The sequence below is a fragment of the Lonchura striata genome, chromosome 20 (genome assembly GCF_050655825.1).
Source record: "Lonchura striata isolate lonStrDom1 chromosome 20, ASM5065582v1, whole genome shotgun sequence".
Taxonomy (NCBI): domain Eukaryota; kingdom Metazoa; phylum Chordata; class Aves; order Passeriformes; family Estrildidae; genus Lonchura; species Lonchura striata.
The window spans coordinates 7,828,352-7,850,036 of record NC_140722.1 but is presented as its reverse complement, the minus strand read 5'-3'; the positions used below and the strand labels follow the sequence as shown (position 1 = coordinate 7,850,036).

Below are 21,685 nucleotides of genomic sequence, written 5' to 3'. Positions count from 1 at the left end.
CCGTGGGAACCACAACTCTGGGCTGCTCCTGCAGCACTTCCCTGTGGCTTGAGCCTGCCCACGTTCCCTCCCTGAGGAGCAGAGCAGGGGCACACTGCCACAGCCCCCTCCCCATGCACCCCCAGTGAAATCCTGCACCAGCAGCTCAAGCCTTTCCTCTTTAATTGAGGCTCGAATCAAAGCCACAGGTGACAGATGGGAGGAAAAGCTCAGCCGCCGGTGGTGAGATGAGACCAGGACCCTGACATGGAGCAAGGTCCCAGCCAGTGCTGAGGGCCAGATGCTGTGGAGCTGCTGCTCCCTGGACAGCAGAGGAGCAGGGCTGGGTGCAGCAGCTGGCCTGAGGAATGTCTGGTCCCTTACTGCACACCTTCCATCATCTTCAGGAACTCTGCAAGAGAGCAGCAGCCTCAGCCCATGGCCCTGCCTGGGTGTACAACGTGGGTGCTTGTCTGGGGCCATTGCTCACCATCAAAGTCGATGCGGCCATCATTGTTCTTGTCTGAGTCCTTCATCATGTCCTCTATGTCCTCATCAGTGACAGGCTCCCCGGTGGCTCTCAGGATCTCGCCCAACTCCTCAATGTCAATGAACCCATCTGCATTCCTGCAGGAGGGTGAGGGAGGGATGAGACCTTGCTCGCCCCCAGAGACAGGATGGGCCACTTTGCCCCCACACTCACCGGTCAAAGATGCGGAAGCAGTTGGCCAACTCCTCCTCAGACTTGCCTTTGGCATCCTCTTTCATCTGGCGCACCATCATGACCAAGAACTCCTCAAAGTCGATGGTGCCGCTGCCTGTGGGGAGGAAGCCAAGCGTGGGTCAGGCTACCTGCCCAGGGTCCAGTACCCACCCCTGCCACCAGCCACCAAGGGCTGCTCACCATCCTCATCCACCTCCTCGATGATGGCATCCAACTCCTCTTTGGTGGGGTTCTGGCCCAGCATTCTCATCACCGTGCCCAGCTCCTTGGTGCTGATGTCTCCACCACCATCAGCATCAAACATGTCAAAGGCGGCTTTGAACTCTGTGGAGAGACAAGTCAGGTCTCTGAACAGTGGGGCAGAGCCAGGCCCTGCACCATGGCTATGTCCAGCCCCTGTCCCTACCGTCCCCACACTCACCCGCAATCATCTCCTCACTGAGGAAGGCACGGGCTTCTGCCTGCTGGTCCGTCTGTAAGGCAAGGGAGAGGGGCACCCATATCAGGCCAGAGACCCCTCATACAGCATGGCCAACAGTGCTTGGCTGTGGAAAGAGCCTCTGCCCTGCTGCAGGATAATCCTGTGCTGCCATGAGTCACAGACACCAGCAATCCCTACAGTTATGGCACTTTCCAGGCACCCATGAACATGGAGGGCTGCAGGGAGCTGCCTGCACAAGTCTCCCCTTATCCAGGGGGCTCCATTGTGCTGGGGTCATGGTCCCTGTGTACAGCCTTGGTATCCTGGGCATGCAGTGCTATTTTTGGGTTCTCCTCAGCTCCCCTTGTAGGGATTGCTGGGGCTCCAGCCGTGGCACCTGTCAACCCCGATCGAGTTTCTCCTGGAGGCGCAGGCCGACCATGGAGCCAGCAGCAACGCCGTGTCGCATGACCCAGCACTCGGCTTTCAGCCACCCCTGCCACCCCTGCCTCTGTGCAGCTCTGAGCTCCGCACAGGGCTGAGATGGTGTCCCCAGGAACCTGCACCCCTCAGCAGCCACACACTCACCCTCAGATCTGTCCTGTGGGGACCCTGCACCACCCCAATGCTTCCCTGTCCTCACTGCCATGGTCAGCCCAGCACTGGGGACCGTATCCCTGCTGCCTTCTGCAGAGGCACCTCCACAGCCCAGACCCCCCTGTGCCTCCTGCCCAGTCAGGTCTTGTCCTGGCACACAGCACATGGCACACAGCACACAGGAACGCTTACCATCTTGGGAATTTATTGGGCTTCCCAACCCCAGAGAATCACCAGCTCCTGCAGCAGGAACTCCCAGAAGCTTCGTGGTGCCCCTGGCACCCCAATTTGTAGTGTCTCCTCTGTGGGATGTTCCTCCAGCTACAGCCCCCTGGCCCCCTCAGCCTATCAGCGCTCTGGCAGCATCCAGCCCCTCTCACTGGCAACTGGTGCCTTTACCTAATTTAGCCAAAGCTTTATTGGCCAAGGGCTGGGATTAACGTGGGGATGAGGCTGGGATGGAAATTCAAGCCCTTCAGGAGGGAGATCAAAACTGTGGCAGGAGCGCAGCTCTGCCCACCCCCAACACCCCCATCCAAGGCAACTCAGCAATGAGGGGGTTAAAAATAGCCCTGGAGACGTCAGCATCACCCGGGTAAGGGGGACAGAATCCCCCCTGCTCAGGGGGCATGGACTATTACCCACTGGCCCCTGAAAAAGTAGCCCTTCCTGGCCCAAGCTCCCAATACCAAGCTGGTTTCCCCCAGCACAGCGTTCTCTCCCCCTGCACCCCCATTTTCTGCTCCAAGAGACCCAGGCAGAGCAGTGCTGCAGCCCCCCACCCCAGATAAGGAAGGGGTCCCCAGTGGGGCCCAGGGGCATGAAGTCCCTGGAGAGATTTGGAGCATGAGCCCCATGGTTTGGGGTCCCCAGTGCTGTTGGCACCTGTTTCCGGAAATAGGTCCATCTTTTCGTGCTTCTGAGGAGTGGGAATTATGCCCGGTGCCTCCTCGAAGGCTCAGTCCTCACACTCACAGCCTGTGCCAGCCACTGCTGCCAGGACCGGCTGGGGCTGGTGGCTCTGGGGATGTACTGGCCAAGTAGCCCATGCCCTGTGGGGCTCAGAGTCTCAGGGCTGCAGTGGGGTCAGGGTGACAGATCTCTGTCCCACAAGGTCCCAGTGCCAGGGATGACCAGGGGTTTCATAGATCCCGGTTTTGCTGGGACCCCCATTCACCAGGTGGGAACTGGGAACAAGTCCAGTCCCTAGTGCATCCCACCCTGCTCAGAGAAGCTCAGGGGTCCCATCTGAGCCTGGGTGAGGTGCAGGGTGCTGGAACAGGACACAGTGAACAAGCGATGGACAGAGTGATGGCAGCAGCTGGGCTGCTTCCTCGATATTTATAGACATTCCCAAGGAAGCAGTGAGGAGTGAGCGGGCAGGCTCTAAAAAAGGCCAGGCAAGTGCTGGAGGTGCAGCCTGGCCATGGGGCCCGTGGCGAGGAGGCCGACTGAGGCCAGGGTGGCAGGCTGCCAAGGTGGCCCAGGGGCATCCCAGTGGGATGAGGAGCCTGAGTCTGGGTAGCAGGATACAAAGATGTTGGTGATCCTGCTTGTAAGGGCACAGCGATGCCAGGGTATTGGGGTATCAAGACCCTGGGACACCACAGCGCCGAGCACTGGAGTGTGGGGGTCCTGTGGCCCCAGGGCAGATATCCGGGGCTCGGCCCGACCAGGACATCCCGGACAGGGGACAGAGGAGCCGAGACGGGGAAGGGCGGGGTCGGTTCCTAGGCAGGGGCTGCGGGCAGAGCCAGGCTGAGCCCTGACCCTGATCCGGGAGTCCCGGGCGGTGCTGCAGGGACCGATCCCGATCCCGGCCGTGCCGGGCAGTGCCGGGAGAGCCGATCCCGATAGTGCCGGACGCTGCCGCAAGCGCCGATCCCGATCCCGGCCGTGCCGGGCGGTGCCGGCTCCGCCGCCCCGATCCGGGTTCCCGGCGGAGGCGGAGCCGCGCAGGGAGGATCCCGGGACGAGCCGTGGCGGAGCGGCCATCGCTCGGCACCGCCCGGCTCGGCTCGGCTCGGCCCGGGGCAGCGCGAACGGGCCGGGGCGGGGGCAGCAGCGGGAGGCTGTCCCGGGGCCGGGCTGTCCCCGCCGGGGGCCGTGCCGCGGTGGGCAGCCCCCGGCCCCGCCGTGCCGCGGTGCCGGGCCGGACCCCCGGCAGCGATGGCCGCCCGCATCCTGCACCGGCTGCGGCACGCGCTGGCGGGCGAGGCCGGCCGGGAGGAGCCGGCGGGCGGCGGCGGCGAGGCCGAGGACTGCCCGGAGAGCTCGGAGCTGGAGGACGACACCGAGGGGCTGTCGACGCGCCTCAGCGGCACCCTGAGCTTCACCAGCCACGAGGACGAGGAGGAAGAGGAGGAGGGGGACGGAGCTAGCGAGGAGCTGGAGGAGCCGCCGCAGGCGCCGGGGGCGGCGGCAGGCACGGAGGACGGAGGCAGGTGCTGGGGCGGTGAGCTGGGGGGACTAGGGTGACTCCAGGGACACTTATGCGATGGTGGCGTCCGGCAGCCCGACAGATGTCAGAGCCCTGTCCCCACGGGGGGCACTGACGCTCCTCTCCCGACACAGAGTGGGTCTCTGCGGCGGAGCGTCCCGGCGGCAGCCTGCTGACCCGGCAGCTGCAGGAGCTGTGGCGGAGGTCGCGGGGCAGCCTGGCACCGCAGCGGCTGCTCTTCGAGGTCACCAGCGCCAGCGTGGTCAGCGAGCGCTCTTCCAAGTACGTGGTGAGTGAGCCCGGCGCGGCTGGGCGGGCAGGGGGTGGGTACGAGTCCTGTTCTCCCGGGGGCAGGGATCCCACGGGGCTGGTGCTTATTTTTTTCTCTTTCTCCGTGCTGCTCGGATGGTGCTGGCGGCTCAGATGAGCCTCAGGTAACTATTGCTGATGGGTGCTGCGGCTGCAGCAGCCCAGTCCACTCCCTTCTGTTTGGGCAAACTCCCCCAGCCCCTTTGTGGCCGCACACCCTGCTGTGCTTGTGCCGGGAGCAGCCTGCCTGACACCTGCCTCCCCCACAGCTCTACACCATCTACCTGATCCGCTCTGGCCAGTTTGACAAGGCCCCTGCCACCATCGCCCGGCGCTACTCGGACTTTGAGCAGCTGAACCGCCGCCTGCGCTGCCGCTTCAGCTGCGACATGGCCAGCGTTGCCTTCCCCAGGAAGAGACTGCGCCGGAACTTCACTGCCGAGACCATTGCCAAGCGGAGCCGAGCCTTCGAACAGTTCCTGTCCCATCTGCACTCCATCGACGAGATCCGCCGCTCTCCTGAGTTCCTCGAGTTCTTCTTCCTGCCGGACCTGCAGGCTGCGCAGCGCCTGACCTGCACTGGCATGTACCGCGAGGCCCTGGCCACCTGGGCCAATGCCTACCGGCTGCAGGACCGGCTGGGGGTCTGCAGCTCCGGCCGCTTCCTGCTGACACTGGCCGGGCTGGCCGTCTGCCACCAGGAGCTGGACCAGCTCAGTGAGGCCCATGGCTGCTGCGAGCAGGCGCTGCAGCTGCTGGAGGCCCAGGGCAGCCACCCGCTCCTGGGCCCCTTCCTGCAGACCCACGTCCACCTGGCCTGGAAGGTGGGCAAGGACAAGCGGCGCTCGGAGGCACGGCTGCAGGACCTGCGGGAAGCTGGGCTGCCTCTGCAGCAGCAGCCTTCCCTGAAGGAATGCCTGATCAAGGAACCTCTGGAATGAGCCACCTGTGCTAACAGGGGCAGGAGGGCAAGGGCTGTGGGGGAGCTCACAGGCCTGTGGCAGCTGGCAACAGCGAGGGAAATGCCATGGGTGGCAATGGGGCAGGGGAGCAGCGCTGCAGTCCCACGGGCAGCACCGCCCATGCCTAGAGCTGCCTCCTGAATGCACTTTCTCTGTGGTTAGTCTGTTTAGCGGGGCTGGGGACTCAAGGGGGTCCACCACCCACATTGGTGCTGCCAGAAGCTGCTCCCCCTCTGCAGGGGATCCTGGAGTGGCTGAGACCTTAGCTGGGACATACTGGCACCTTGCAAGGGAATGGGAAAGCTTCTGGCAGGGTCCAGGGCTCTTGCTGGGAACTTCCCATCGAACTTACACAATAGAAAGGACTTTATTAAATAAAGTCTTGGCAGGAAGAAGAGCACGGCACCTGCTGAGTCTGTTTAGCCTTACTACCCCAGGGCATCATCAGTGGGAGGCCTCAAACCTCCATACAGAGGTGGGAGCTGCCTCATCCCCTTCTCCCAGCTCCCAACTGGGCCCAAGCCCAAGCCCAGTCCTGGGGAGGAGCCCAAGGACAAGCAGAAGTAGCGACTGAGGAGCCAGGGCAGTACAAGCAGTGCAGAAGTGAGAAGAGGAAACAACGTGTGCCAAAGTAGCACCTTCCCCTCCTGTGACCCAGCCTGGCACAGGGGAAGAGCTGATCCATTGTGCTCCTGGCACTGCCTGCCCTTGTGCAAGCCCAGTCACAGGTCCAAGGGGACAAACTCCAGGGACAGAGTCCAGCTCTTCACCCAATGGCTTTATTTTAAGGTGGATGAAGGATAGCTGATGGCAGTGTGAGCTTACATGCTGTGCAGCTAGCAGCTGGTTGCAGCGATGCTCTGTTGGTCACAGTCTGTCGCAGACATCTCTGGCACTGGAACTTCCTGCAGTGCTTGGTCCCACCTGGTCTCCTTCCTGTCCAGGTTGTGTCTTGATCTCAGGGTCCCTCCCTCGGCATGCTTGAGTCTATAGCGTGTCCTCAGCTAGAGCTTGCTCTGGTTTGGTGACTGTTCCACCCTGATGACACCTTCCTGTGCACAGGTGACAGCCAGGACCCCATCCCTGCGCCACAGCCGTCCCTGCACCAAGCCCCGGCACCCACCTGCAGAGAGAGACTGTCAGACTGCAGCCCACTGCCCCAGGACAGGCAGGGCTGGCCTTGGCCATGAGGGTCTCCCAAAAATACACTAAGGACTTACCAGCCCAGGGGCTCTCACACTCATACAGCATCCAGTGGTCAGCTCTGAAGGGCGCGTGGAACCACATGGAATGGTCAAGGGACACCATGAACTTGACGCGGTACTGCCGGTGCGGGAGCAGGGCCGTGCCCAGGAAGGCGTAGTCAGAGATGTAGGCAGCCACGCAGCAGTGCACCTTCATGTCAGTCTCCCCTGCAGAGCAACCAGTGCTGCCCATCCCGCTGGGGCCCGTGGGACGTGTCTGGAGTGCAGAGCCCCAGGGGCTCCGCTCCCCTGGAGCCAGCTGCCAAGCACATCTGAGATCCCTCCAGACTTATTCCCTTTGCCATGCCATGCCCCAGCATGGTTCACAGCATCATTTCTGCACCCACACCTGTATTACAGCCTTGAAGTGTCCAGGCTAGGGCACAGGAAGCCCCCTAATCACAGCCCTCCCAGCCCATTCTGTTGCAAGAGTGCTCCACAGGTGAGCTGGTGCTTAAGCCCTTGGATTGGGAGGTACCTGAACCCAGCAGGACCCACCTATGTAGCCTCGGGCTCGCACCCAGAAGAGCTGCTTCGGCTCCTGTGGCTCTGAGCTGAATATATCTGGTGGGTTCACAGGTTTAATGTCAATCGGCACATCTTGAGCTTGGATCTTGGTGAGACGTTTCCTGTATCCCTCGGCCACATTAGGATTCCTGCAGCCCAGCACAGAGAAGCGAGGTTAACGCCAGACTTGTGGGTTGGAACACATCTTACTGGCAGCAGTTCCAACCCAGTGATCCAGAGGCACACAGAAAGACAAGAATTGCACAGCTCCTGTTTGTCCTGCTCCTCTCTTCCCCTCCCAGGCATATTTGAGAATTTCTCACATAGTCCTCTCCCACACCTCCCTATGCCCCAGGCAGCAAGGTGCATGCCCAGCATGTCCTTTCCAGCCCACTCACTGCAGGAACTTCTGGATGAGCTCCTCTTGTGTCAGCAGCTCCTCGGGGGGTGGCACGGTGGGCATGGTGAACTGGTGCTGCACTGGGCTTCCCTGGGAGAGCTGGAAGGAGGCCTGGCAGGTGAAGATCGGCTTTCCATGCTGGATGGCCTTTACAGAGCGCACAGAGAAACTCTTCCCCGTGCGGGTCCGCTCCACCTCGTACAGCACCGGCACCTTGGGGTCCCCTGGGACAGGACAGGGACGTTCTGCCGCCGGGCCACGGCGCTCCACCGAAACCGCCCTGCAGAGGCGGGGCCCGGCAGCGCCCGCTCTGCCGGCACCGGCGTGACGGCGCCTCCTCGCTGCTCAGTGAGAACTCCCCCAGCGTCCCAACCCTCCCGGTCCCTGCACCGCGCCGGTTCCCGGTTCCCCGGGCGCACCTGTCCGCACGAAGTAGCAGTGGAGCGAGTGCACCTGCTCGTCGCGGCTCACGGCGTGCGCTGCCGCCACCAGCGCCTGCCCCACGATCTGCCCGCCGAAGAGGTGCTGCGTGGCGGGCACCCAGTGGTGCTGGCCCCTGCGGGGAGAAGGCGGCCACGGTGAGGGCGGCGGCGGCGGCGGAGGCGGCCCGGTCCCGCTGCCCCGGCGTCCACCCGCACCTGAAGAGGTCGACCTCCAGCCGCTCCAGGTTCAGCACGCTGGTGATCAGCACGCTGCGCAGGTCCCCGGCCGGCGGCGGCCCGGATCCCGGCCCCGCTGCGGCCCCGCCGGCATCGCCCGGGGTCCCCATCGCCCCCGCGAACCGGGACCGGCACCGCCGCCCGAGCAGCGCGGCGGACCAGGAAGCACCGCCCAGCCGCGGGGCACAGGCCGCCATGTGATTGGGCGGTAGAGCTGTCAGTCACCCCTGTCTTGTGGGCTGGTTGGTTCGCCTCCTGTCAATCGGGAGAAGACGGCGTTGATTGGTCGAGGTCACGGTGCGGGCGGTGCCCGGCTGGTTTAACGGGGATGGCGGGGTGCGTTTGGGCGGCCGAGCGGAGGGGTCCGGGCGGCCGAGCGGAGGGGTCCGGGCGGCCCCCGCAGTCTCGCCTACAGGGGCTGCCTCTGCGAGCTGCGAGCGGCGTCCTGGGGCGCAGCCACAACCGGCAGCACGGCACCGCTGTCCGCCAGGACATCAGGTAAGGCCCGCCCGCCGCGTCCGTCTGGAGCTCGCAGTGGCATGGCCGTGGCCCGGGGTCCCCCGGTGTAGCACAGCCCGGCCCCGTGGAGCCGCCGCTTGGCTCCAGCCCAGCGCTGCCCCGGGGCACAGGCCCTGTCCCGTACCTGGCTGTGGTAACCGGGCTGATCCCGGTAGTGTGATGCCCCGGTACCAGCTGTGCCACACACTTGCTGTGTTCACCGTATAGCTCCTGCCTTTTCCAGCTCAAGACGTCAAGCATCAGCATCTGCAGCATTCCTGCTGTCCTCACCTGACTGCAGTGGAAAGGTGATACCAGGTTTCTCTCAGGGAGCACTTCATTCCATGGCCTTCGCTTCTCCAAGCGGGTGCAGTGACACTGTTTCCTTTCTATCTTAGCTGGTGGAGGTGCTTTTGTGCACAAAGGCCACAAGGTCACTCACTAGTTATGCAACTGCTCCCTTTGCCCTTTTAAAATATAACTTGCCTTCTTAAAATACAATTGAACCTCCTTCCTTGAAGCTTTTCTTGTCATGTTCTAGCCTGCTCCTCCACAGCTGCAGAACCGTGTGGTTTAGGGATAAAGACATAAACACATGGGTATCAGCTTCCACACCAAAGCAATGAAGTGCTTCTTCAAACAGATGCTGAGAGTCTTCTCCTACACTGGGCGCCAGGCAAGGGAGGACAACTCCTGTACGCCTTCCCTGTGGAGAGCAAGCAGCGAGAGGGGAGAGTGGTGCCCTTGTTGCTGAAGAGAGACATGAGAGAGAGCCCAGCCGCTGAGCCTGGAGCTGCTGCAGAGCGATGGGAGCAGCTGGGGGAGGCAGCCAGGCGGGGCCGGTGCCCGCACGCCGCTCTGGGTAGCAGCCACTGCGAGGGGCGCTCCCGGTGTCCCGGCCCGGTGCGATGCACAGCGGCCGCTGCGAGGGGCGCTCCCGGTGTCCCGGCCCGGTGCGAGGGGCGCTCCCGGTGTCCCGGCCCGGTGCGATGCACAGCGGCCGCTGCGAGGGGCGCTCCCGGTGTCCCGGGCCGCTGCGAGGGGCGCTCCCGGTGTCCCGGCCCGGTGCGATGCACAGCGGCCGCTGCGAGGGGCGCTCCCGGTGTCCCGGCCCGCTGCGAGGGGCGCTCCCGGTGCCCCGGCCCGGTGCGATGCACAGCGGCCGCTGCGGGCGGCGCCCGAGCGCTCCGGTGCCGCCGCGATTGGCGCGGGCGGGGGAGGCGGAGGGGAGCGCGGCAGGGACCGGGATGTCCCCGCCGGTAGCGGCAGCCCAGGCCGCTCAGCTGCCGCGGTGCAGCTCTCCGGCACCGCACCGAGGGGCTGGACGTGATCGCCGCCAGGAAAGCCACGGGTGCGGGCTCCGAGAGCCACCGGCAGCCGCTGCTCGCCGTCCCGAGAGACCCCATCACGCCGGATTTGCTGCCTCAGCTCCACCTCGCTGGCTGCTCGACGATGGGGTCTGGGCCACGCACATAGGGCAGCTAGGGAAAGAGCAGAGACTTTTCATGGAGCTGGAGATTGTCATCCATGGGCTAAGTCAAATTTTCAGTGCTGGGCTTTCTCTGGAGAGCTGCATCACCACCTTGACCCAGCATTACAAAGAGTGTGTTTCTAAGATCCCTCCTGATACCATGACACACTCTGCTTCCCATCCTGATCACTGTGTTGCTCAGGCAGCTCCCCCAAGTGTGCCTATTTCAGATGTGCCTCTTGCCCCTCTGGTGTGCCAGGGTGACACAGAGCTCTGGCCAGGCTTCCCCCACTGTGGCAGCAGCTCAGCAGAAGCAGTGGCCCCTGTCAGCCTCTCTTGTGGCTGTTGAGAATCGTGTGATCTCCAGAGTCTATCAGCTCCCTGAGGCCCTTCAGTGTCAACTGAAACACCTCGTGCTCTTCTCTAGAGTGAGCCAGTAAGCTCATTTCCTGTTAGATCCTGTATCCTGTGGCAAAACTGGAGGCCACAGAAACCTCAGAGGATGACAGTGAAGATTTGATTACCCAGAGGACTGAAGATAGTGTCAGGCAGTCTTTGAGTGACATTTGCACAGAGGCTGCTGCCAGTGTGCCTCGGGCAGTGGTTTGGAAGTCCAGGCAGCTGGTTTGCACCAGGTAGGACAGGCTCAGTGTACAGATCCAGGGGGATGCCCACCCCGTGGACATCTTCCAGGAAGGCTCAAGTAGCTACACTTGCCACTTCAACCTGGCCTTCTGGCTGCCCTACTGGCACATCTTGGCTGTGCTGAATTTAAACAGGAAGCTCTTGCAGAGGGAAATGCTCAATAGACCATGGGAGAGGGTGGGTCTCACTCACCAGGCTGGGTGAGACAGTGCTGATGGCCTCCTGGAGGAACTAAAGAGCTCCTGGAACGAGTCTTTGGATAAAGCCCTGGTGGTGTCCTTCCTCACAGCAGAGATCAGCCAGCTGCCTGCCTCAGTAGTGAGGACTTGGAGCACAGGACTCTGTGGGAGGTGGCTGACAGCTGGGTCAGGCCCTATGGTGAGGTGAAGCTCCAGCACTGAGTGGGAGCTGAGCTGGGTGCTTCCACTGTGTCCTGTCTTGCACCTTCATTCCCCTCAGCCTGTCATTTCCTCAGCGTGGAAGGGGCAGTTTGGGTCCTTGATCTGCTGAGTGAGCGTCACTTCTTGCATGGGGCAGCAGAGGAACTGGATTGGGAGATCCTGATCCTGCAGCAAGGGTAACAGTCACTGACCTGGCTAACAGCTGTGGCCAGGAGCCAGCTCTGGATGGTGCAATGTGGGAGGTGCTGGTATCCTAGAATCTGCTGAGTTGGAAGGGACCCATTTGGATCGTGTCCAACTCCCAGTCCTGTGCAGGACACCACAAAAATCCCACCATGTGCCTGAGAGCATTGTCCAGACACTTCCTGAACTCAGACAGGCTTGATGCCATGACCACTGCCCATTGTCCACTGCCTGTTCCAGTGCTCAACCACCCTTTAGGTGAAAAACCTTTTTCTGATATCCTGCCTCAATCTCTCCCGACTCAGCTTTATACTATTTCCTCGAGTTCTGTCATAGGTCATGAGAGGGAAGAGATCAGTACCTGTTCCTCTGCTTCCTCTCATGAGGGTTCTGAAGATCACAACGAGGTCTTCCTGCAGTTTCCTCTTCACCAGGCTGAATAGACCAAGTTACCTCTACTGTTTCTCAAAAGCCTTCCTTCCAGTCCCATCACCATTCCCATGGCATCTTTTGAATGTTCTCTTTTTTATATTGTTGTGCCAAAACTGCCCCCAGGATTTGAAGTGAGGCTGCACCAGTGCAGAGCAGGGCAGGACAACCCCCTCCCTTGCTGGCAATGCTGTGTCTGATGCCCCCAGGACAGGGTTGGCACTCCTGGCTGCCAGGACACTGCTGATCATATTCAATTTGCCATCAACCAGGACCCCCAGTGCTGGTCTTCAGCTTCTTGTTCCCCTGTCTGTATATACCACCAGGATTGCCCTGTACAAGGTGTAGAATCTGTTACTTGCTCTTGTTAAACTTCATACTTTTGGTGATTACCCATCTCCAATTTGTCAAGGTCTCTCAGCAAGACCTCTCTGCTCTCAGTGGAGTTGACAACTCCTCCCAGTTTAGTGTTGTTAGCACTTTAAATTAGTATATTACTTAGTATTCCTTCAAATTCTGAGTCCAAGTTGTTAATGAAGATGTTGAAAAGAATTGGGCCAAGGATGGAGCCCTACAGAGCCTCTCTAGTGGCTGGACACCAGCCTGATGTCACCCCATTCACTATAACTCTGTGCCCAACCTGTGAGCCAGCTGCTCACCCACTGTGTAACAGGCTTATTCAGCTGCTAGCTGGACACTTTGTCCAAAAGAATACTGGGACAGACAGTATCAAAACTGCACTGAAGCCCAAAAACATTGCAGCTACTGGTTTTCTTTGGTCACTTAGGTGGGTTACCCTGTTGTAGAAGGAAATCATGTTCAACAAGCAGGACTTTCCCCTCACTAAGCCATGCTGGCTGTCACCAGTGACTGTGTTCTCCTCCAGGTATTTTTCAGTACCTGCCAGAATGATCTTTCCCATGATTTTACTGGGCACTGAAGTGAGACTGACAGGCCTGTAGTTTCCAGGGTTCTCCTTCATGCCCTTTGAAATCGGGACATCATTCCCCAGCTTCCAGTTATGTGGGACCTCTCCAGATTCCCAAAACTGCTCAAAAATCATCAGGCGTCTTCGTGATGACATCAGCCAGTTGCTTGTGGTTTCTCAAATTAATCCCATAAGGGCCAATAGATTTGTAGGGATCTAGGTACAATAACACATAACAAAACTATTTCATCTGTGGCCAGCACCCGCAGGACCTTGCAGCATCCAGCTGTGAGGTGTTGTGCAATGGAGCCAATAAATCACCCTCGTGTTATTTGGGAGCTGAGTCTGTCCCTGTGCCAGCTGCAGCCACCCCTCCCCGGCCAGGGAACAGGGCATGGGGAATGGGCAGGGCCTTGGGCAGTGCTCCTCAGTCCTCCTGTCTCACCGTGCTGCCTCAGGTGGCAGCTCCTGAATCCCTGCAATCCCACTGTGCTGCGGCCCATTAGAGAGCAGGGCTGTTTGTCCGGTTGCAGCAGCTGCTCTCCATTCCTCAAGAAAGAGGAACCCTCCCTCATGTGCGGGGGTCACTGCTGGGCAGATAACACTGCAGGGAGGTGGGGAGCAAAGACTTCGTGCAAGGGTGGGGAAGGGAAAACAGCCTGGAGAGTAAACGAAACGCCCTCGTCTGTGGGCGCTGCTCTGGAGTGGGTGAGCTCCCCAGCCCCATCGCAGCCAGATGAGCTCCAGCCCCAGCAGCTCCCAGCCTGTTGTTGGGACACAGCAGGGAACATCACTGACCTCGCTCCATTGCTGTAGTTTGGTCACTGTCCATGTTTTGCCCATTTAGCAGTTCCTTCATTAACACTTTGGTGTTGATGGAGCTGGCTGTGGTTGTGGGCTGGGGATTTCCTTTGAGCACGAGTTTTGTAACATGATCTGATACTATCGAGCCTCCGACTAAATATAGCATCGTGTTTCTCGAAAACACCTTTTTGTAAGCTTTGAGCTGCTTGTTTCCTCTTCAATTGTACTTTGCCAGCCTCTTTGCTGTCTTTCTGGCTCCAGTGGGAACCCCTCTGATTTTAGGAGACCTCTCCCCTCCAGCCTGTTGCTCTGCACAGCTGCCACCCTGCCTCCCCTCCAGCCTGGCATAGGCACTGCAGGATGCCGGCTGCCATCCCCATCTGCCACGAGCTGAAAGGTCTGGCTGAGGGCACAAAGCCGAGGGCATGAAGCTCCAAGTCAGGATGGCTGTGCCCTGCACCAGGTCACTGTGACTGGCTCTGTGGCCACAGACACGTGCCCAAGCAAGGGCTGCTGTCAGCATTGCTGTTTGGGTGCTCCAGGATCTGACTCGTCTCCCTCCAAGCTGAACACACAGGAAATACCTCTTTCTCTGGGTAAACATCTTTCCCAAGAGTGAAACTGCCAGGATGAGCGTCGGGCTGTAATTTACCTCCACGTGAGTGCTGTGCTGTGCCCTCCCACACTCCACCCACTCTGATCCACCCACACAGTTCCAGCATAATTCCAGGGCTGGGAACATGTCCTGAGCCCCATAGGGCTGTGGCCTGTGCTCCCTTCCTCACTGGTGGGGGAACTGCTCCCACAAGGAGCTGCTGAAGCACAGGGGTGTCCCAGCCCCCCAAGCCTCCTTTGACAGAGTCTTGTCTGGAAGCACTTTATTGCAATCTGTGACCCACATCAATCCCCCTGCTCATGCTCTGGGAATGCCACACCATCGGTGTGGGGAAATCCCAACCCCGGTTTGCTCTGCTTTCATGTCAGCCCTTCAGCAGCACATGCTGGGCTGAGTGGGCAGGGAGGGGCACGGAGCCTGCGGGGCAGCTGGGGGGCTGCTGATGTGGGGGGCAGCCCAGCAGCACCCTCGGTACCTCACTCGTGTTGGCAGAAGCTCTTGAGCAGCGGGGGCAAGCGCAGGCCATCGATGGCCAGGCGGTGCACGACGTGTTTCTGGATAACCAGCCGGCACAGCGTCTGCAGGGAAGGAACTGCAAGAGAACAGAGAGGGTACCTGAGCCGGGCAAGTCGGCAGTGAGGCTGAGCACAGCGGGGTGGAGGAGCTGGCAGAGGCACTGTGGTTAAAGGCAGTAGTGGGTGTTTGTTCTGTGGCATCGTCCTGCCCTGGGCTTAAACTGGCTGTGCTGGGGCTGGTGCAAGGCTGCTCCAGCAGGGCTGGAAGCTCAAGGGCCCCAGGCAGCAAAGCTCTTCCCGTTATTAGGAGGAAGGTTGAGAGACAGTTATGTGCCCAAGCTGTGTGTGACCGTGCCTGCTTTGCATTTCTTTCTCTGGTGGCTGTCAAGCAACTCTCCAGGGTCTCACATACCCATGCTGTGCTTTTTTTCCATCCCACTCCCTTGGTCTGCCTGCACTGGCCCCAGAGCCAGGCTGCTGGGTGAGTGTCTGCAGGCTGGGGCTGCACTGTCTGCAGAGACAGTGCCCACCATACTTTTGGGGCAGACCACCATGAGAACCATCCCCTTGGGCACTTCCACAGAATCTGCCTGGTTCCTGCTCCTGTGATACAACTTCCCAGAGCCATGGGTGGCCCAGCAGCATGGGTGCTGTCTGCTGTAGCCACTACTCCTCAGCTGTTACATCAGGGAGAATACCAGGTTCCAGCCTTGGCACAGAAGCAGCTGCTCTTAACACCGGCATGAGAAGCAGTACCTCCCAGTGCTGGTGGCAGGCAGTACTCTGGCTCTAGCTCTTCTGCCTCTGTCTCACCTGATCCATCTCCTCATTTTTCCAGCGTGCTGCTACTCAGCACTTATTAGCCTGGTCCCTCCCAGCAAGGCAAAGGACACGGGATAATGCCCAGGCCCCGATGGCATCGCAGGGTGTCTGCCCAGGGAACACCGTGTCCGGGGCACGTGGCAGCTGCGTGGGCGCTGTGTGCTGAGCCGTGGTGGATGTAGGTGGATGTTTTGATGCCAGGGCAGGATCTTAGCTGGCTCTGACTGCCACGTGCTCTAGGCAAGGCTGGGCACAGCGAGGCCTCCCAGCTGTGAGACAGCCCCAAACACCCGACCCTATCACGGCTTGGGAAGGGTGGCCAGGGGGGTCTGCCTGACTGCTGCTGCTGCTGGGGGTCTCTCCCCTGGCCCCAGCACAGCGCCCATGGCAGAGCTTTCATCAGACACTGCCCAGCAGCGGTACTGTGGATCTCACCTGTTCTCCACAAGGACCAGAGGCTTTCTTGCGCCCTCTTACCCCATGTCCCTCTGCCCAGTGGCACGCACCAACCTTCCCTCTGTTGGCGACTATGGCATGACCCCAGCAGAGCTCCCCCACTCCTGGCCCACGCAGCACGTGCCGCAGGGAAGGGCACAGGTACCTACAGCCATAATCCACCGGGATCACCCGGACACTCTTGGTGGAAGCAAAGACGTCAATGACGGCGTAGAGCGGGCGGGTGGTGGGCAGGCCCCTGGCGCTCGGCCCCATGTCCTCGCCGTTGATGATGATGTGCATGTCGGCGGTGCCATCGGGCTGCGGGGCGTACAGCACCCCGATGCGGCTGCGCCGGGCGGTCGCGGGCAGCACGTTCATCTTGTACAGGTCATCCAGGATGTGGCTGTAGCGGCCGGGCCGGCTGCGCCCCACCAGCGTGTCACGGGGGATCCGCACCCGCTCGATCAGCAGGAAGGGCTCCCAGGGCCGCCCCCGCGCCTGCACCTCCTCCCCCTCCACCACCACACGGTTGTGGTTCCGGGTGATGGCAAACACCCAGGTGTCCCCCAGGTTCACCAGGTCCGGCAGCGAGTACTCGGGCACTACCTCCAGGCTCTGGGGATCGTGGGCTGTCAGTCCCACACGCAAGTGCCCGCACCAGCCCAGCTCCTTCTCCTCAATCTCCACCAGGAAGATCTGCCCGGGTGCCAGAGGCTCCTGGCTGAAGCAGAGCCCGTTGGCGAAGCTCTCCACCCGTGTGGCTTGCGTGTGTGAGGCATCCAGGCGGATGTTGGCGCCGTGGATGTGGTGGAAGCGTGCAGCAAGCCTGCACCGGGCAGCCATTGCTGCCGGAGCTATTTTTAACTGTCCCTGTCACAGCTGCTGTGAGGTGGTGACAGCCCTGCTGGGAGGGACAACCAGAGGGCTCCAGGGGGGTCCTAGTTCTATGGGGGAGGTTGGGGGGCCCTGTGGCTGCTGGGCACACCCGGGCCCAAACCAGACCCACAGACATTCCACACTGGACTGTCTAGCGCTGCCACCTGGGGTGCCTGGCTGTGCCCATGCTGTCCAGCAGCAGCAGGCAGTGCCCGCTGGTGTCCAGTGGTACCAGCTATAGCCAGCAGCGGCCAGTGGCCATCACACGGTGCTGACTGGCAGGGCCTGGCGATGCCCGGGGTGGCACCCAGCTGTGGTGCCCACCGGACCACCGCACCCTCCAGCTGCCCCCGTTCGGGGTCTCTGTCGGTGCCCCCCCCGGCGGTGTCCCGGTCCCGGTCCCGGGGCCGCTCCCACGTGCGCGGGCGGGGCCGGGGGCGGGGCCGGCCGCCCCCGGAGCGCTGATTGGCCGCCGCCGGGCCCCGCCCCGCTCACGTGAGCACCGCAGGTCATATGGGCGCGTGTCATGTGCCCGCCGTGACCGCCGCCTGCGAGCGCCGCGCCGGGAGCGGCCGCGGTCAGCGGGACCGGGGGGCCGGGAGGGGACCGGGGGACGGGACGGAGGGGCCAGGACCGGCGCCAGGGGAGCCGGCCGGGCCGGGGGTCAGCCCCGAGTGCGGGGCCTGCCGGAGCAGCCGGGCCGGGGCGCTCGCGGGGCGCTGCCGCGGCCGTTCCTGGCTGACAGCCGTCCCTTCCGCCCACCGCAGATGGGGCCAGTGTTGCTGTCGTCGCTGCTGCTGCTGGGGTTGGGCCGGGCCGCCCCCCCGGACCATGAGGTGACCTACCTGCCCGGGCTGTCAAAGCAGCCCTCCTTCCGCCACTTCTCGGGCTACCTCTGCGCCGGGCCGGGCAAATACCTGCACTACTGGTACGTGGGACTGCGCCTGGCGATGGGGGGGGCATCGGCCGGCACTGGGCACTCACAGCTACACGTCCACAGGTTCGTGGAGGCCCAGAGCAATCCCCAGAGCAGCCCCCTGGTCCTGTGGCTGAACGGGGGCCCTGGCTGCAGCTCCATGGAGGGCTTTCTCAAGGAGCATGGCCCCTTCCTGGTTAGTAGTCACTGCTATCCTGTGGCTCAAGGGCTCAGGGGATGACCAGCTGCGTGGCACGAGCCATCCCGCTGTGTCCTGCCCTGCTTCGCCCATCAGTCACCATCTTCTTCCTCAGATCCAGCCTGATGGGGTCACACTGAAGTACAATGAGTACGCATGGAACAAGGTACAGGCACTGCTTCCCTCTGTGGCTTTAAGATAGGGTGGCTGTGAGCCAGTTCCTCCTGCTCTCTCCATTGACCTGACTACTGCTCCCCTCCTGCCCAACACACCCTCCTCCTGAGTCTGCTGTTGAGCAGCACAGGAATGTGGCCACCCCAGTGCAGCCCTGGGGCGGGCCACACTCCTGTGGGCGCTGCCATGGGTGGGGCTAGCAGTCCTTGGCCCCACTGAGGCAGAGGGTCTCCCCTGATTGCTGGCTCCTCTGCTGTCCTTGCAGATTGCCAACATTCTCTACCTGGAGTCTCCTGCTGGTGTCGGCTTCTCATACTCCGATGACAAGAAGTATGGCACAAATGACACGGAGGCGAGTGACTGGGAGAGCCCTGCTCCCCTGCCTGCCCACTCCTGGCCATGGGGTTCAGCCTCACCACCTGACCATGCCACCTTCTCCCTGCAGGTTGCTCACAACAACTACCTGGCACTGAAGGACTTCCTCCGGCTCTTTCCCGAGTACTCCAAGAATGATCTCTTCCTCACAGGGGAGAGCTATGGAGGGGTCTACATTCCCACACTGGCAGAGTGGGTGATGCAGGACCCCAGCCTCAACCTGAAGGTGGGCAGCTTGGCTCTGCCCAGTCGGGGAGCAGAGGGCTTGGCACAGCCAGGGTGGGACCAGCCGGGATGTAGGGCACGCCTGGCCCTGCAGCCTTTTATCTCTTCCTGGGGTTCTGGCAGCAGCTGCTGGTGGACGTGTCTGTCCCTGCTGCCAGGGGAGTGTCCTCAGGCACCCCCAACCCTCCCTGTTCCCTCCGCAGAGTAAACAGTTCCACATCTGCTTCCTGCCTGCGGCTGCTCTGCTGTGACTGCCCTGCGGGGAGCTGGAACACAACAGGGTTGTTTTCTTCTTGCCTCGCAGGGAATCGCTGTGGGAAACGGCCTCTCATCTTATGAGATCAATGACAACTCCCTGGTTTACTTTGCCTATTACCACGGGCTGCTGGGGACAGAGTAAGAGCAGAGGGAATGCTGGATGTGCCTTCCCTGTGCAAGCAGGATGGGTGCACAGCTGAGGCTGGGGCTGTCTGGGTTGGTGGTGTTGAGACAAGGGCACACATAGCCTGCCCTGGGTCAGCATCTGGGCTGTGGCTCCTTGTCCCAGGTAGCTCCCGTGGGTGCATTTGTGGGGTAAGGAGGACACATGGCCAAGCTCTGTGCCTTGTGGCCACTGGGCAGAGAGCTGCAGGGCAGCTGTCATGTCAGTGTTGCCACCTGGTCCAAGTGGTCCTGGTCTCTGCCTGCAGGCTGTGGAAAGACCTGCAGGCCTTTTGCTGCTCCGAGGGGAAGTGCAACTTCCATGACAACTCCAACCTGAACTGCACACTCAAGGTGAGGGAGCCGGAGCCCCTATACCTGCGCCGAGCAGAACGTGCCTGGGCCCACAAGTCCACAAGGGTCCTGCTGAGTCCCAAACCCTTCTTGCGGTTCCTTGCAGATGGGGGAAATGATTCAGATTGTAGAGGAGTCTGGCCTCAATATCTACAACCTCTATGCCCCTTGTGATGGAGGTGTCCCAGGGAGCATGAGGTGAGAGTAGCCCCAGGGAAAATAGTTCTATTAGCACCAGATTGCTTTGCACTACACAGAGGGACCTGGTGAGCTGGGCTGGGTAAGTGTCCCTCTGGGACACTTGGATGGTTGTGTGGCTGCTGCTGAGGACTCCCCTCAGGAGAGCCCTTAGCCCTTGTTCTCCAGGGTTTTCAGTCTGTCCTCATACTCATTATGGCTACAGATATGAGGGTGATTATCTCATCACACATGACCTGGGCAACTCCTTCATCCGGATGCCACTGAGATTCTCCTGGCGGCAGGTGAGCTGAGGTGCCCACGCTGCTGGGCTGTGAGCAGCCTCTGGCCAGTTGTGCTGTTGTGGGTAGAAGGGGCAGAAAGCACCTGCTCCATGGGGCAGGTGCTGCTGTGACAGTGACCCTCCCGACTCTCCCAGAACCTGTTCCGGATGCCAGTAGCTCGAAAAAAGGTCCGGATGGACCCGCCCTGCACCAACTCCACAGCCCCTAGCATGTATCTGAACTCCCCCGAGGTGCGGAAGGCTCTGCACATCTCCCCCGAGGCCCCAGAGTGGCAGGTGTGCAGGTGAGCAAGCTGTGGGCAGGGAAGGAATGCTCTGAGAAGGAGCAGACGTGCTGCCAATGCTTCCTCCACAGCTTCGAGGTGAACCGCAGCTACAAGCGCCTGTACATGCAGATGAATGAGCAGTATCTCAAGCTGCTTGGAGCCACGGTGTGTACAGGGGAGCCCACAGACTCTGGGAGTGTCTCTGCCAGCTCAGCCTTCTACCTGGCTGGGGCTGCTGCCCTGCCAACAGCTCACTCTCTGTCTGCTACACAGAAATACCGGATCCTGGTATACAACGGGGACGTCGACATGGCATGCAACTTTCTCGGGGATGAGTGGTTTGTGGATTCCCTGTGCCAGAAGGTAAATGGGCAGGGCTCAGGCCAGGCCAGTCACTGGCTCCGGGCTATGTGCTGTAGCTGGTTGTGGCAGGAGCATGGGCAGGGCCAGCTGCAGGTGCTGAAGACTGCTGCTACTCCCAGGTGCAGGTGGCTCGCCGGCCCTGGCTCTATACTGAAAACGGTGAGAACCAGATTGGTGGCTTTGTGAAGGAATTCACCAACATCGCTTTCCTCACTGTCAAGGTAGGGCCTGAGGGCTCTGGGGGCCAGGGATGGGGCTGTGGGTGGGTGTGCTGGATACCAAGGCTGCAGTCAGGGTTGGGTGGTATTGGCTGGGCTGCGGCAGCACCCCAGCTGCACTGCCAACCACTGTCCCTTTCCTACAGGGAGCTGGCCACATGGTGCCCACAGACCGGCCGCTTGCTGCCTTCACCATGTTCTGCCGCTTCATTAAGAACCAGCCTTACTAAGAGCTGCAGAGGTAGCACCCAGCGCTCCAGCTGCTCTTGCCACCCCACCTGCCCTCACCGCCGGCACCTTACACAGCCTGTCCTCATTGCTGCTTGGCTATACCACGGACCTGTCATGCCTGCAGCCTTCCCCTGGCTGGACAGGATGAGGGGCATGGGCTGGGGGACTCTGTCCTTGTGGGAGAGGCATTGTGCACCTGCTGCAGCCACCTCCTCCCTTGTGGCTTCCTGCCTTGCCTCCTCCCTGTCTGAGGCAGAAGCTGCTTCCCTCCCAGGCAGGGAGCAATCCCCAGCACTTTTCCCTCGGCCCCACATGCACATGGCCTCAGCAGGCTATGAGGAGCAGCAGCAGGGGTAGGCTGGGTCCTGCTTACCTCTACTTTGGCTCCCACCACTTCTGTTCCTACTGAGGGAGACTTACCACCACTACCACAACAATCCCACTGCCAGGGCACACAGTGCTTCAGGAACTCGCAATAAACTCTGACCAAGGTGGTTCTGCTCCTCCTTGCACCTTTGTGCCAACCCCTGCTTCGCTTTCCTCCACTCTCTGAGGAGCACCAGTGAGTACCAACACCCTTTGCCAGGGAGCCCTG

General features: G+C 61.2%; 5 protein-coding genes and 1 pseudogene across 9 annotated transcripts; 3 read left to right on the top strand and 3 right to left on the bottom strand.

Annotated features, from left to right (window-relative positions):
- Positions 1 to 145: 145 nt before the first annotated feature.
- On the bottom strand, positions 146 to 1,984 carry TNNC2 (troponin C2, fast skeletal type). Its single transcript, XM_021547306.4, has 6 exons — positions 1,914 to 1,984; positions 1,125 to 1,176; positions 884 to 1,027; positions 683 to 797; positions 470 to 606; positions 146 to 391 (listed from the first exon to the last, which is right to left on the bottom strand). The coding sequence occupies exons 1-6, from the start codon at positions 1,914 to 1,916 to the stop codon at positions 360 to 362; spliced, it is 483 nt and encodes a 160-aa protein (XP_021402981.1). The 5' UTR covers positions 1,917 to 1,984; the 3' UTR covers positions 146 to 359.
- A 1,687-nt stretch (positions 1,985 to 3,671) lies between these two features.
- Positions 3,672 to 5,829, top strand: SNX21 (sorting nexin family member 21). 3 transcript variants are annotated; one of them, XM_085558115.1, is made up of 3 exons: positions 3,672 to 4,176; positions 4,296 to 4,450; positions 4,740 to 5,829. In XM_085558115.1, exons 1-3 carry the CDS (start codon positions 3,891 to 3,893, stop codon positions 5,409 to 5,411), a joined length of 1,113 nt encoding a protein of 370 aa, XP_085414241.1. In that variant the 5' UTR covers positions 3,672 to 3,890; the 3' UTR covers positions 5,412 to 5,829. The 3 variants fall into 3 exon arrangements, with proteins under 3 accessions (XP_085414241.1, XP_085414240.1, XP_021403004.1); XM_085558114.1 differs by having other exon boundaries at positions 3,768 to 4,165; positions 4,296 to 4,443; XM_021547329.3 differs by having other exon boundaries at positions 3,769 to 4,161.
- Positions 5,830 to 6,195: 366 nt separating this feature from the next.
- Positions 6,196 to 8,454, bottom strand: ACOT8 (acyl-CoA thioesterase 8). The gene is made up of 6 exons (XM_021547330.4): positions 8,222 to 8,454; positions 8,003 to 8,139; positions 7,582 to 7,807; positions 7,175 to 7,332; positions 6,653 to 6,844; positions 6,196 to 6,555 (listed from the first exon to the last, which is right to left on the bottom strand). Exons 1-6 carry the CDS (start codon positions 8,437 to 8,439, stop codon positions 6,437 to 6,439), a joined length of 1,050 nt encoding a protein of 349 aa, XP_021403005.2. The 5' UTR covers positions 8,440 to 8,454; the 3' UTR covers positions 6,196 to 6,436.
- A 78-nt stretch (positions 8,455 to 8,532) lies between these two features.
- Positions 8,533 to 21,584, top strand: CTSA (cathepsin A). 2 transcript variants are annotated; one of them, XM_085558112.1, is made up of 15 exons: positions 8,533 to 8,740; positions 17,636 to 17,796; positions 17,869 to 17,980; positions 18,099 to 18,149; positions 18,423 to 18,509; positions 18,603 to 18,758; positions 19,062 to 19,153; positions 19,447 to 19,531; positions 19,638 to 19,729; positions 19,935 to 20,013; positions 20,148 to 20,296; positions 20,368 to 20,443; positions 20,552 to 20,641; positions 20,761 to 20,862; positions 21,006 to 21,584. In XM_085558112.1, the coding sequence occupies exons 2-15, from the start codon at positions 17,636 to 17,638 to the stop codon at positions 21,087 to 21,089; spliced, it is 1,416 nt and encodes a 471-aa protein (XP_085414238.1). In that variant the 5' UTR covers positions 8,533 to 8,740; the 3' UTR covers positions 21,090 to 21,584. The 2 variants fall into 2 exon arrangements, with proteins under 2 accessions (XP_085414238.1, XP_021402965.1); XM_021547290.3 differs by lacking the exon at positions 8,533 to 8,740 and adding an exon at positions 17,380 to 17,445.
- ZSWIM1 (zinc finger SWIM-type containing 1) lies at positions 9,336 to 14,401 on the top strand (annotated as a pseudogene).
- NEURL2 (neuralized E3 ubiquitin protein ligase 2) lies at positions 14,463 to 16,835 on the bottom strand. Of its 2 annotated transcripts, none has more exons than XM_085558094.1 (2): positions 16,156 to 16,835; positions 14,463 to 14,809 (listed from the first exon to the last, which is right to left on the bottom strand). In XM_085558094.1, exons 1-2 carry the CDS (start codon positions 16,833 to 16,835, stop codon positions 14,590 to 14,592), a joined length of 900 nt encoding a protein of 299 aa, XP_085414220.1. In that variant the 3' UTR covers positions 14,463 to 14,589. The 2 variants fall into 2 exon arrangements, with proteins under 2 accessions (XP_085414220.1, XP_021403000.3); XM_021547325.4 differs by having other exon boundaries at positions 16,160 to 16,835.
- Positions 21,585 to 21,685: the final 101 nt, after the last annotated feature.

Coding starts and splice junctions, on each gene's coding strand:
- TNNC2 (XM_021547306.4), bottom strand. Junction 1,028..1,124: donor CAGTGAGGAGATGATTGCGG/GTGAGTGTGGGG, acceptor GTCTCTCCACAG/AGTTCAAAGCCGCCTTTGAC. Junction 392..469: donor TGGCCGCATCGACTTTGATG/GTGAGCAATGGC, acceptor GCTCTCTTGCAG/AGTTCCTGAAGATGATGGAA.
- SNX21 (XM_085558115.1), top strand. CDS start 3,891: ATGGCCGCCCGCATCCTGCACCGGCTGCGGCACGCGCTGGCGGGCGAG. Junction 4,177..4,295: donor CGGAGGCAGGTGCTGGGGCG/GTGAGCTGGGGG, acceptor CTCCCGACACAG/AGTGGGTCTCTGCGGCGGAG. Junction 4,451..4,739: donor AGCGCTCTTCCAAGTACGTG/GTGAGTGAGCCC, acceptor CCTCCCCCACAG/CTCTACACCATCTACCTGAT.
- ACOT8 (XM_021547330.4), bottom strand. CDS start 8,439: ATGGCGGCCTGTGCCCCGCGGCTGGGCGGTGCTTCCTGGTCCGCCGCG. Junction 8,140..8,221: donor CTGGAGGTCGACCTCTTCAG/GTGCGGGTGGAC, acceptor TTCTCCCCGCAG/GGGCCAGCACCACTGGGTGC. Junction 7,333..7,581: donor CTCATCCAGAAGTTCCTGCA/GTGAGTGGGCTG, acceptor GCTGGGCTGCAG/GAATCCTAATGTGGCCGAGG.
- NEURL2 (XM_085558094.1), bottom strand. CDS start 16,835: ATGGCTGCCCGGTGCAGGCTTGCTGCACGCTTCCACCACATCCACGGC. Junction 14,810..16,155: donor CCGGTGGATTATGGCTGTAG/GTACCTGTGCCC, acceptor GTTCTCTTGCAG/TTCCTTCCCTGCAGACGCTG.
- CTSA (XM_085558112.1), top strand. CDS start 17,636: ATGGGGCCAGTGTTGCTGTCGTCGCTGCTGCTGCTGGGGTTGGGCCGG. Junction 17,981..18,098: donor AGGAGCATGGCCCCTTCCTG/GTTAGTAGTCAC, acceptor CTTCTTCCTCAG/ATCCAGCCTGATGGGGTCAC. Junction 18,150..18,422: donor ATGAGTACGCATGGAACAAG/GTACAGGCACTG, acceptor CTGTCCTTGCAG/ATTGCCAACATTCTCTACCT.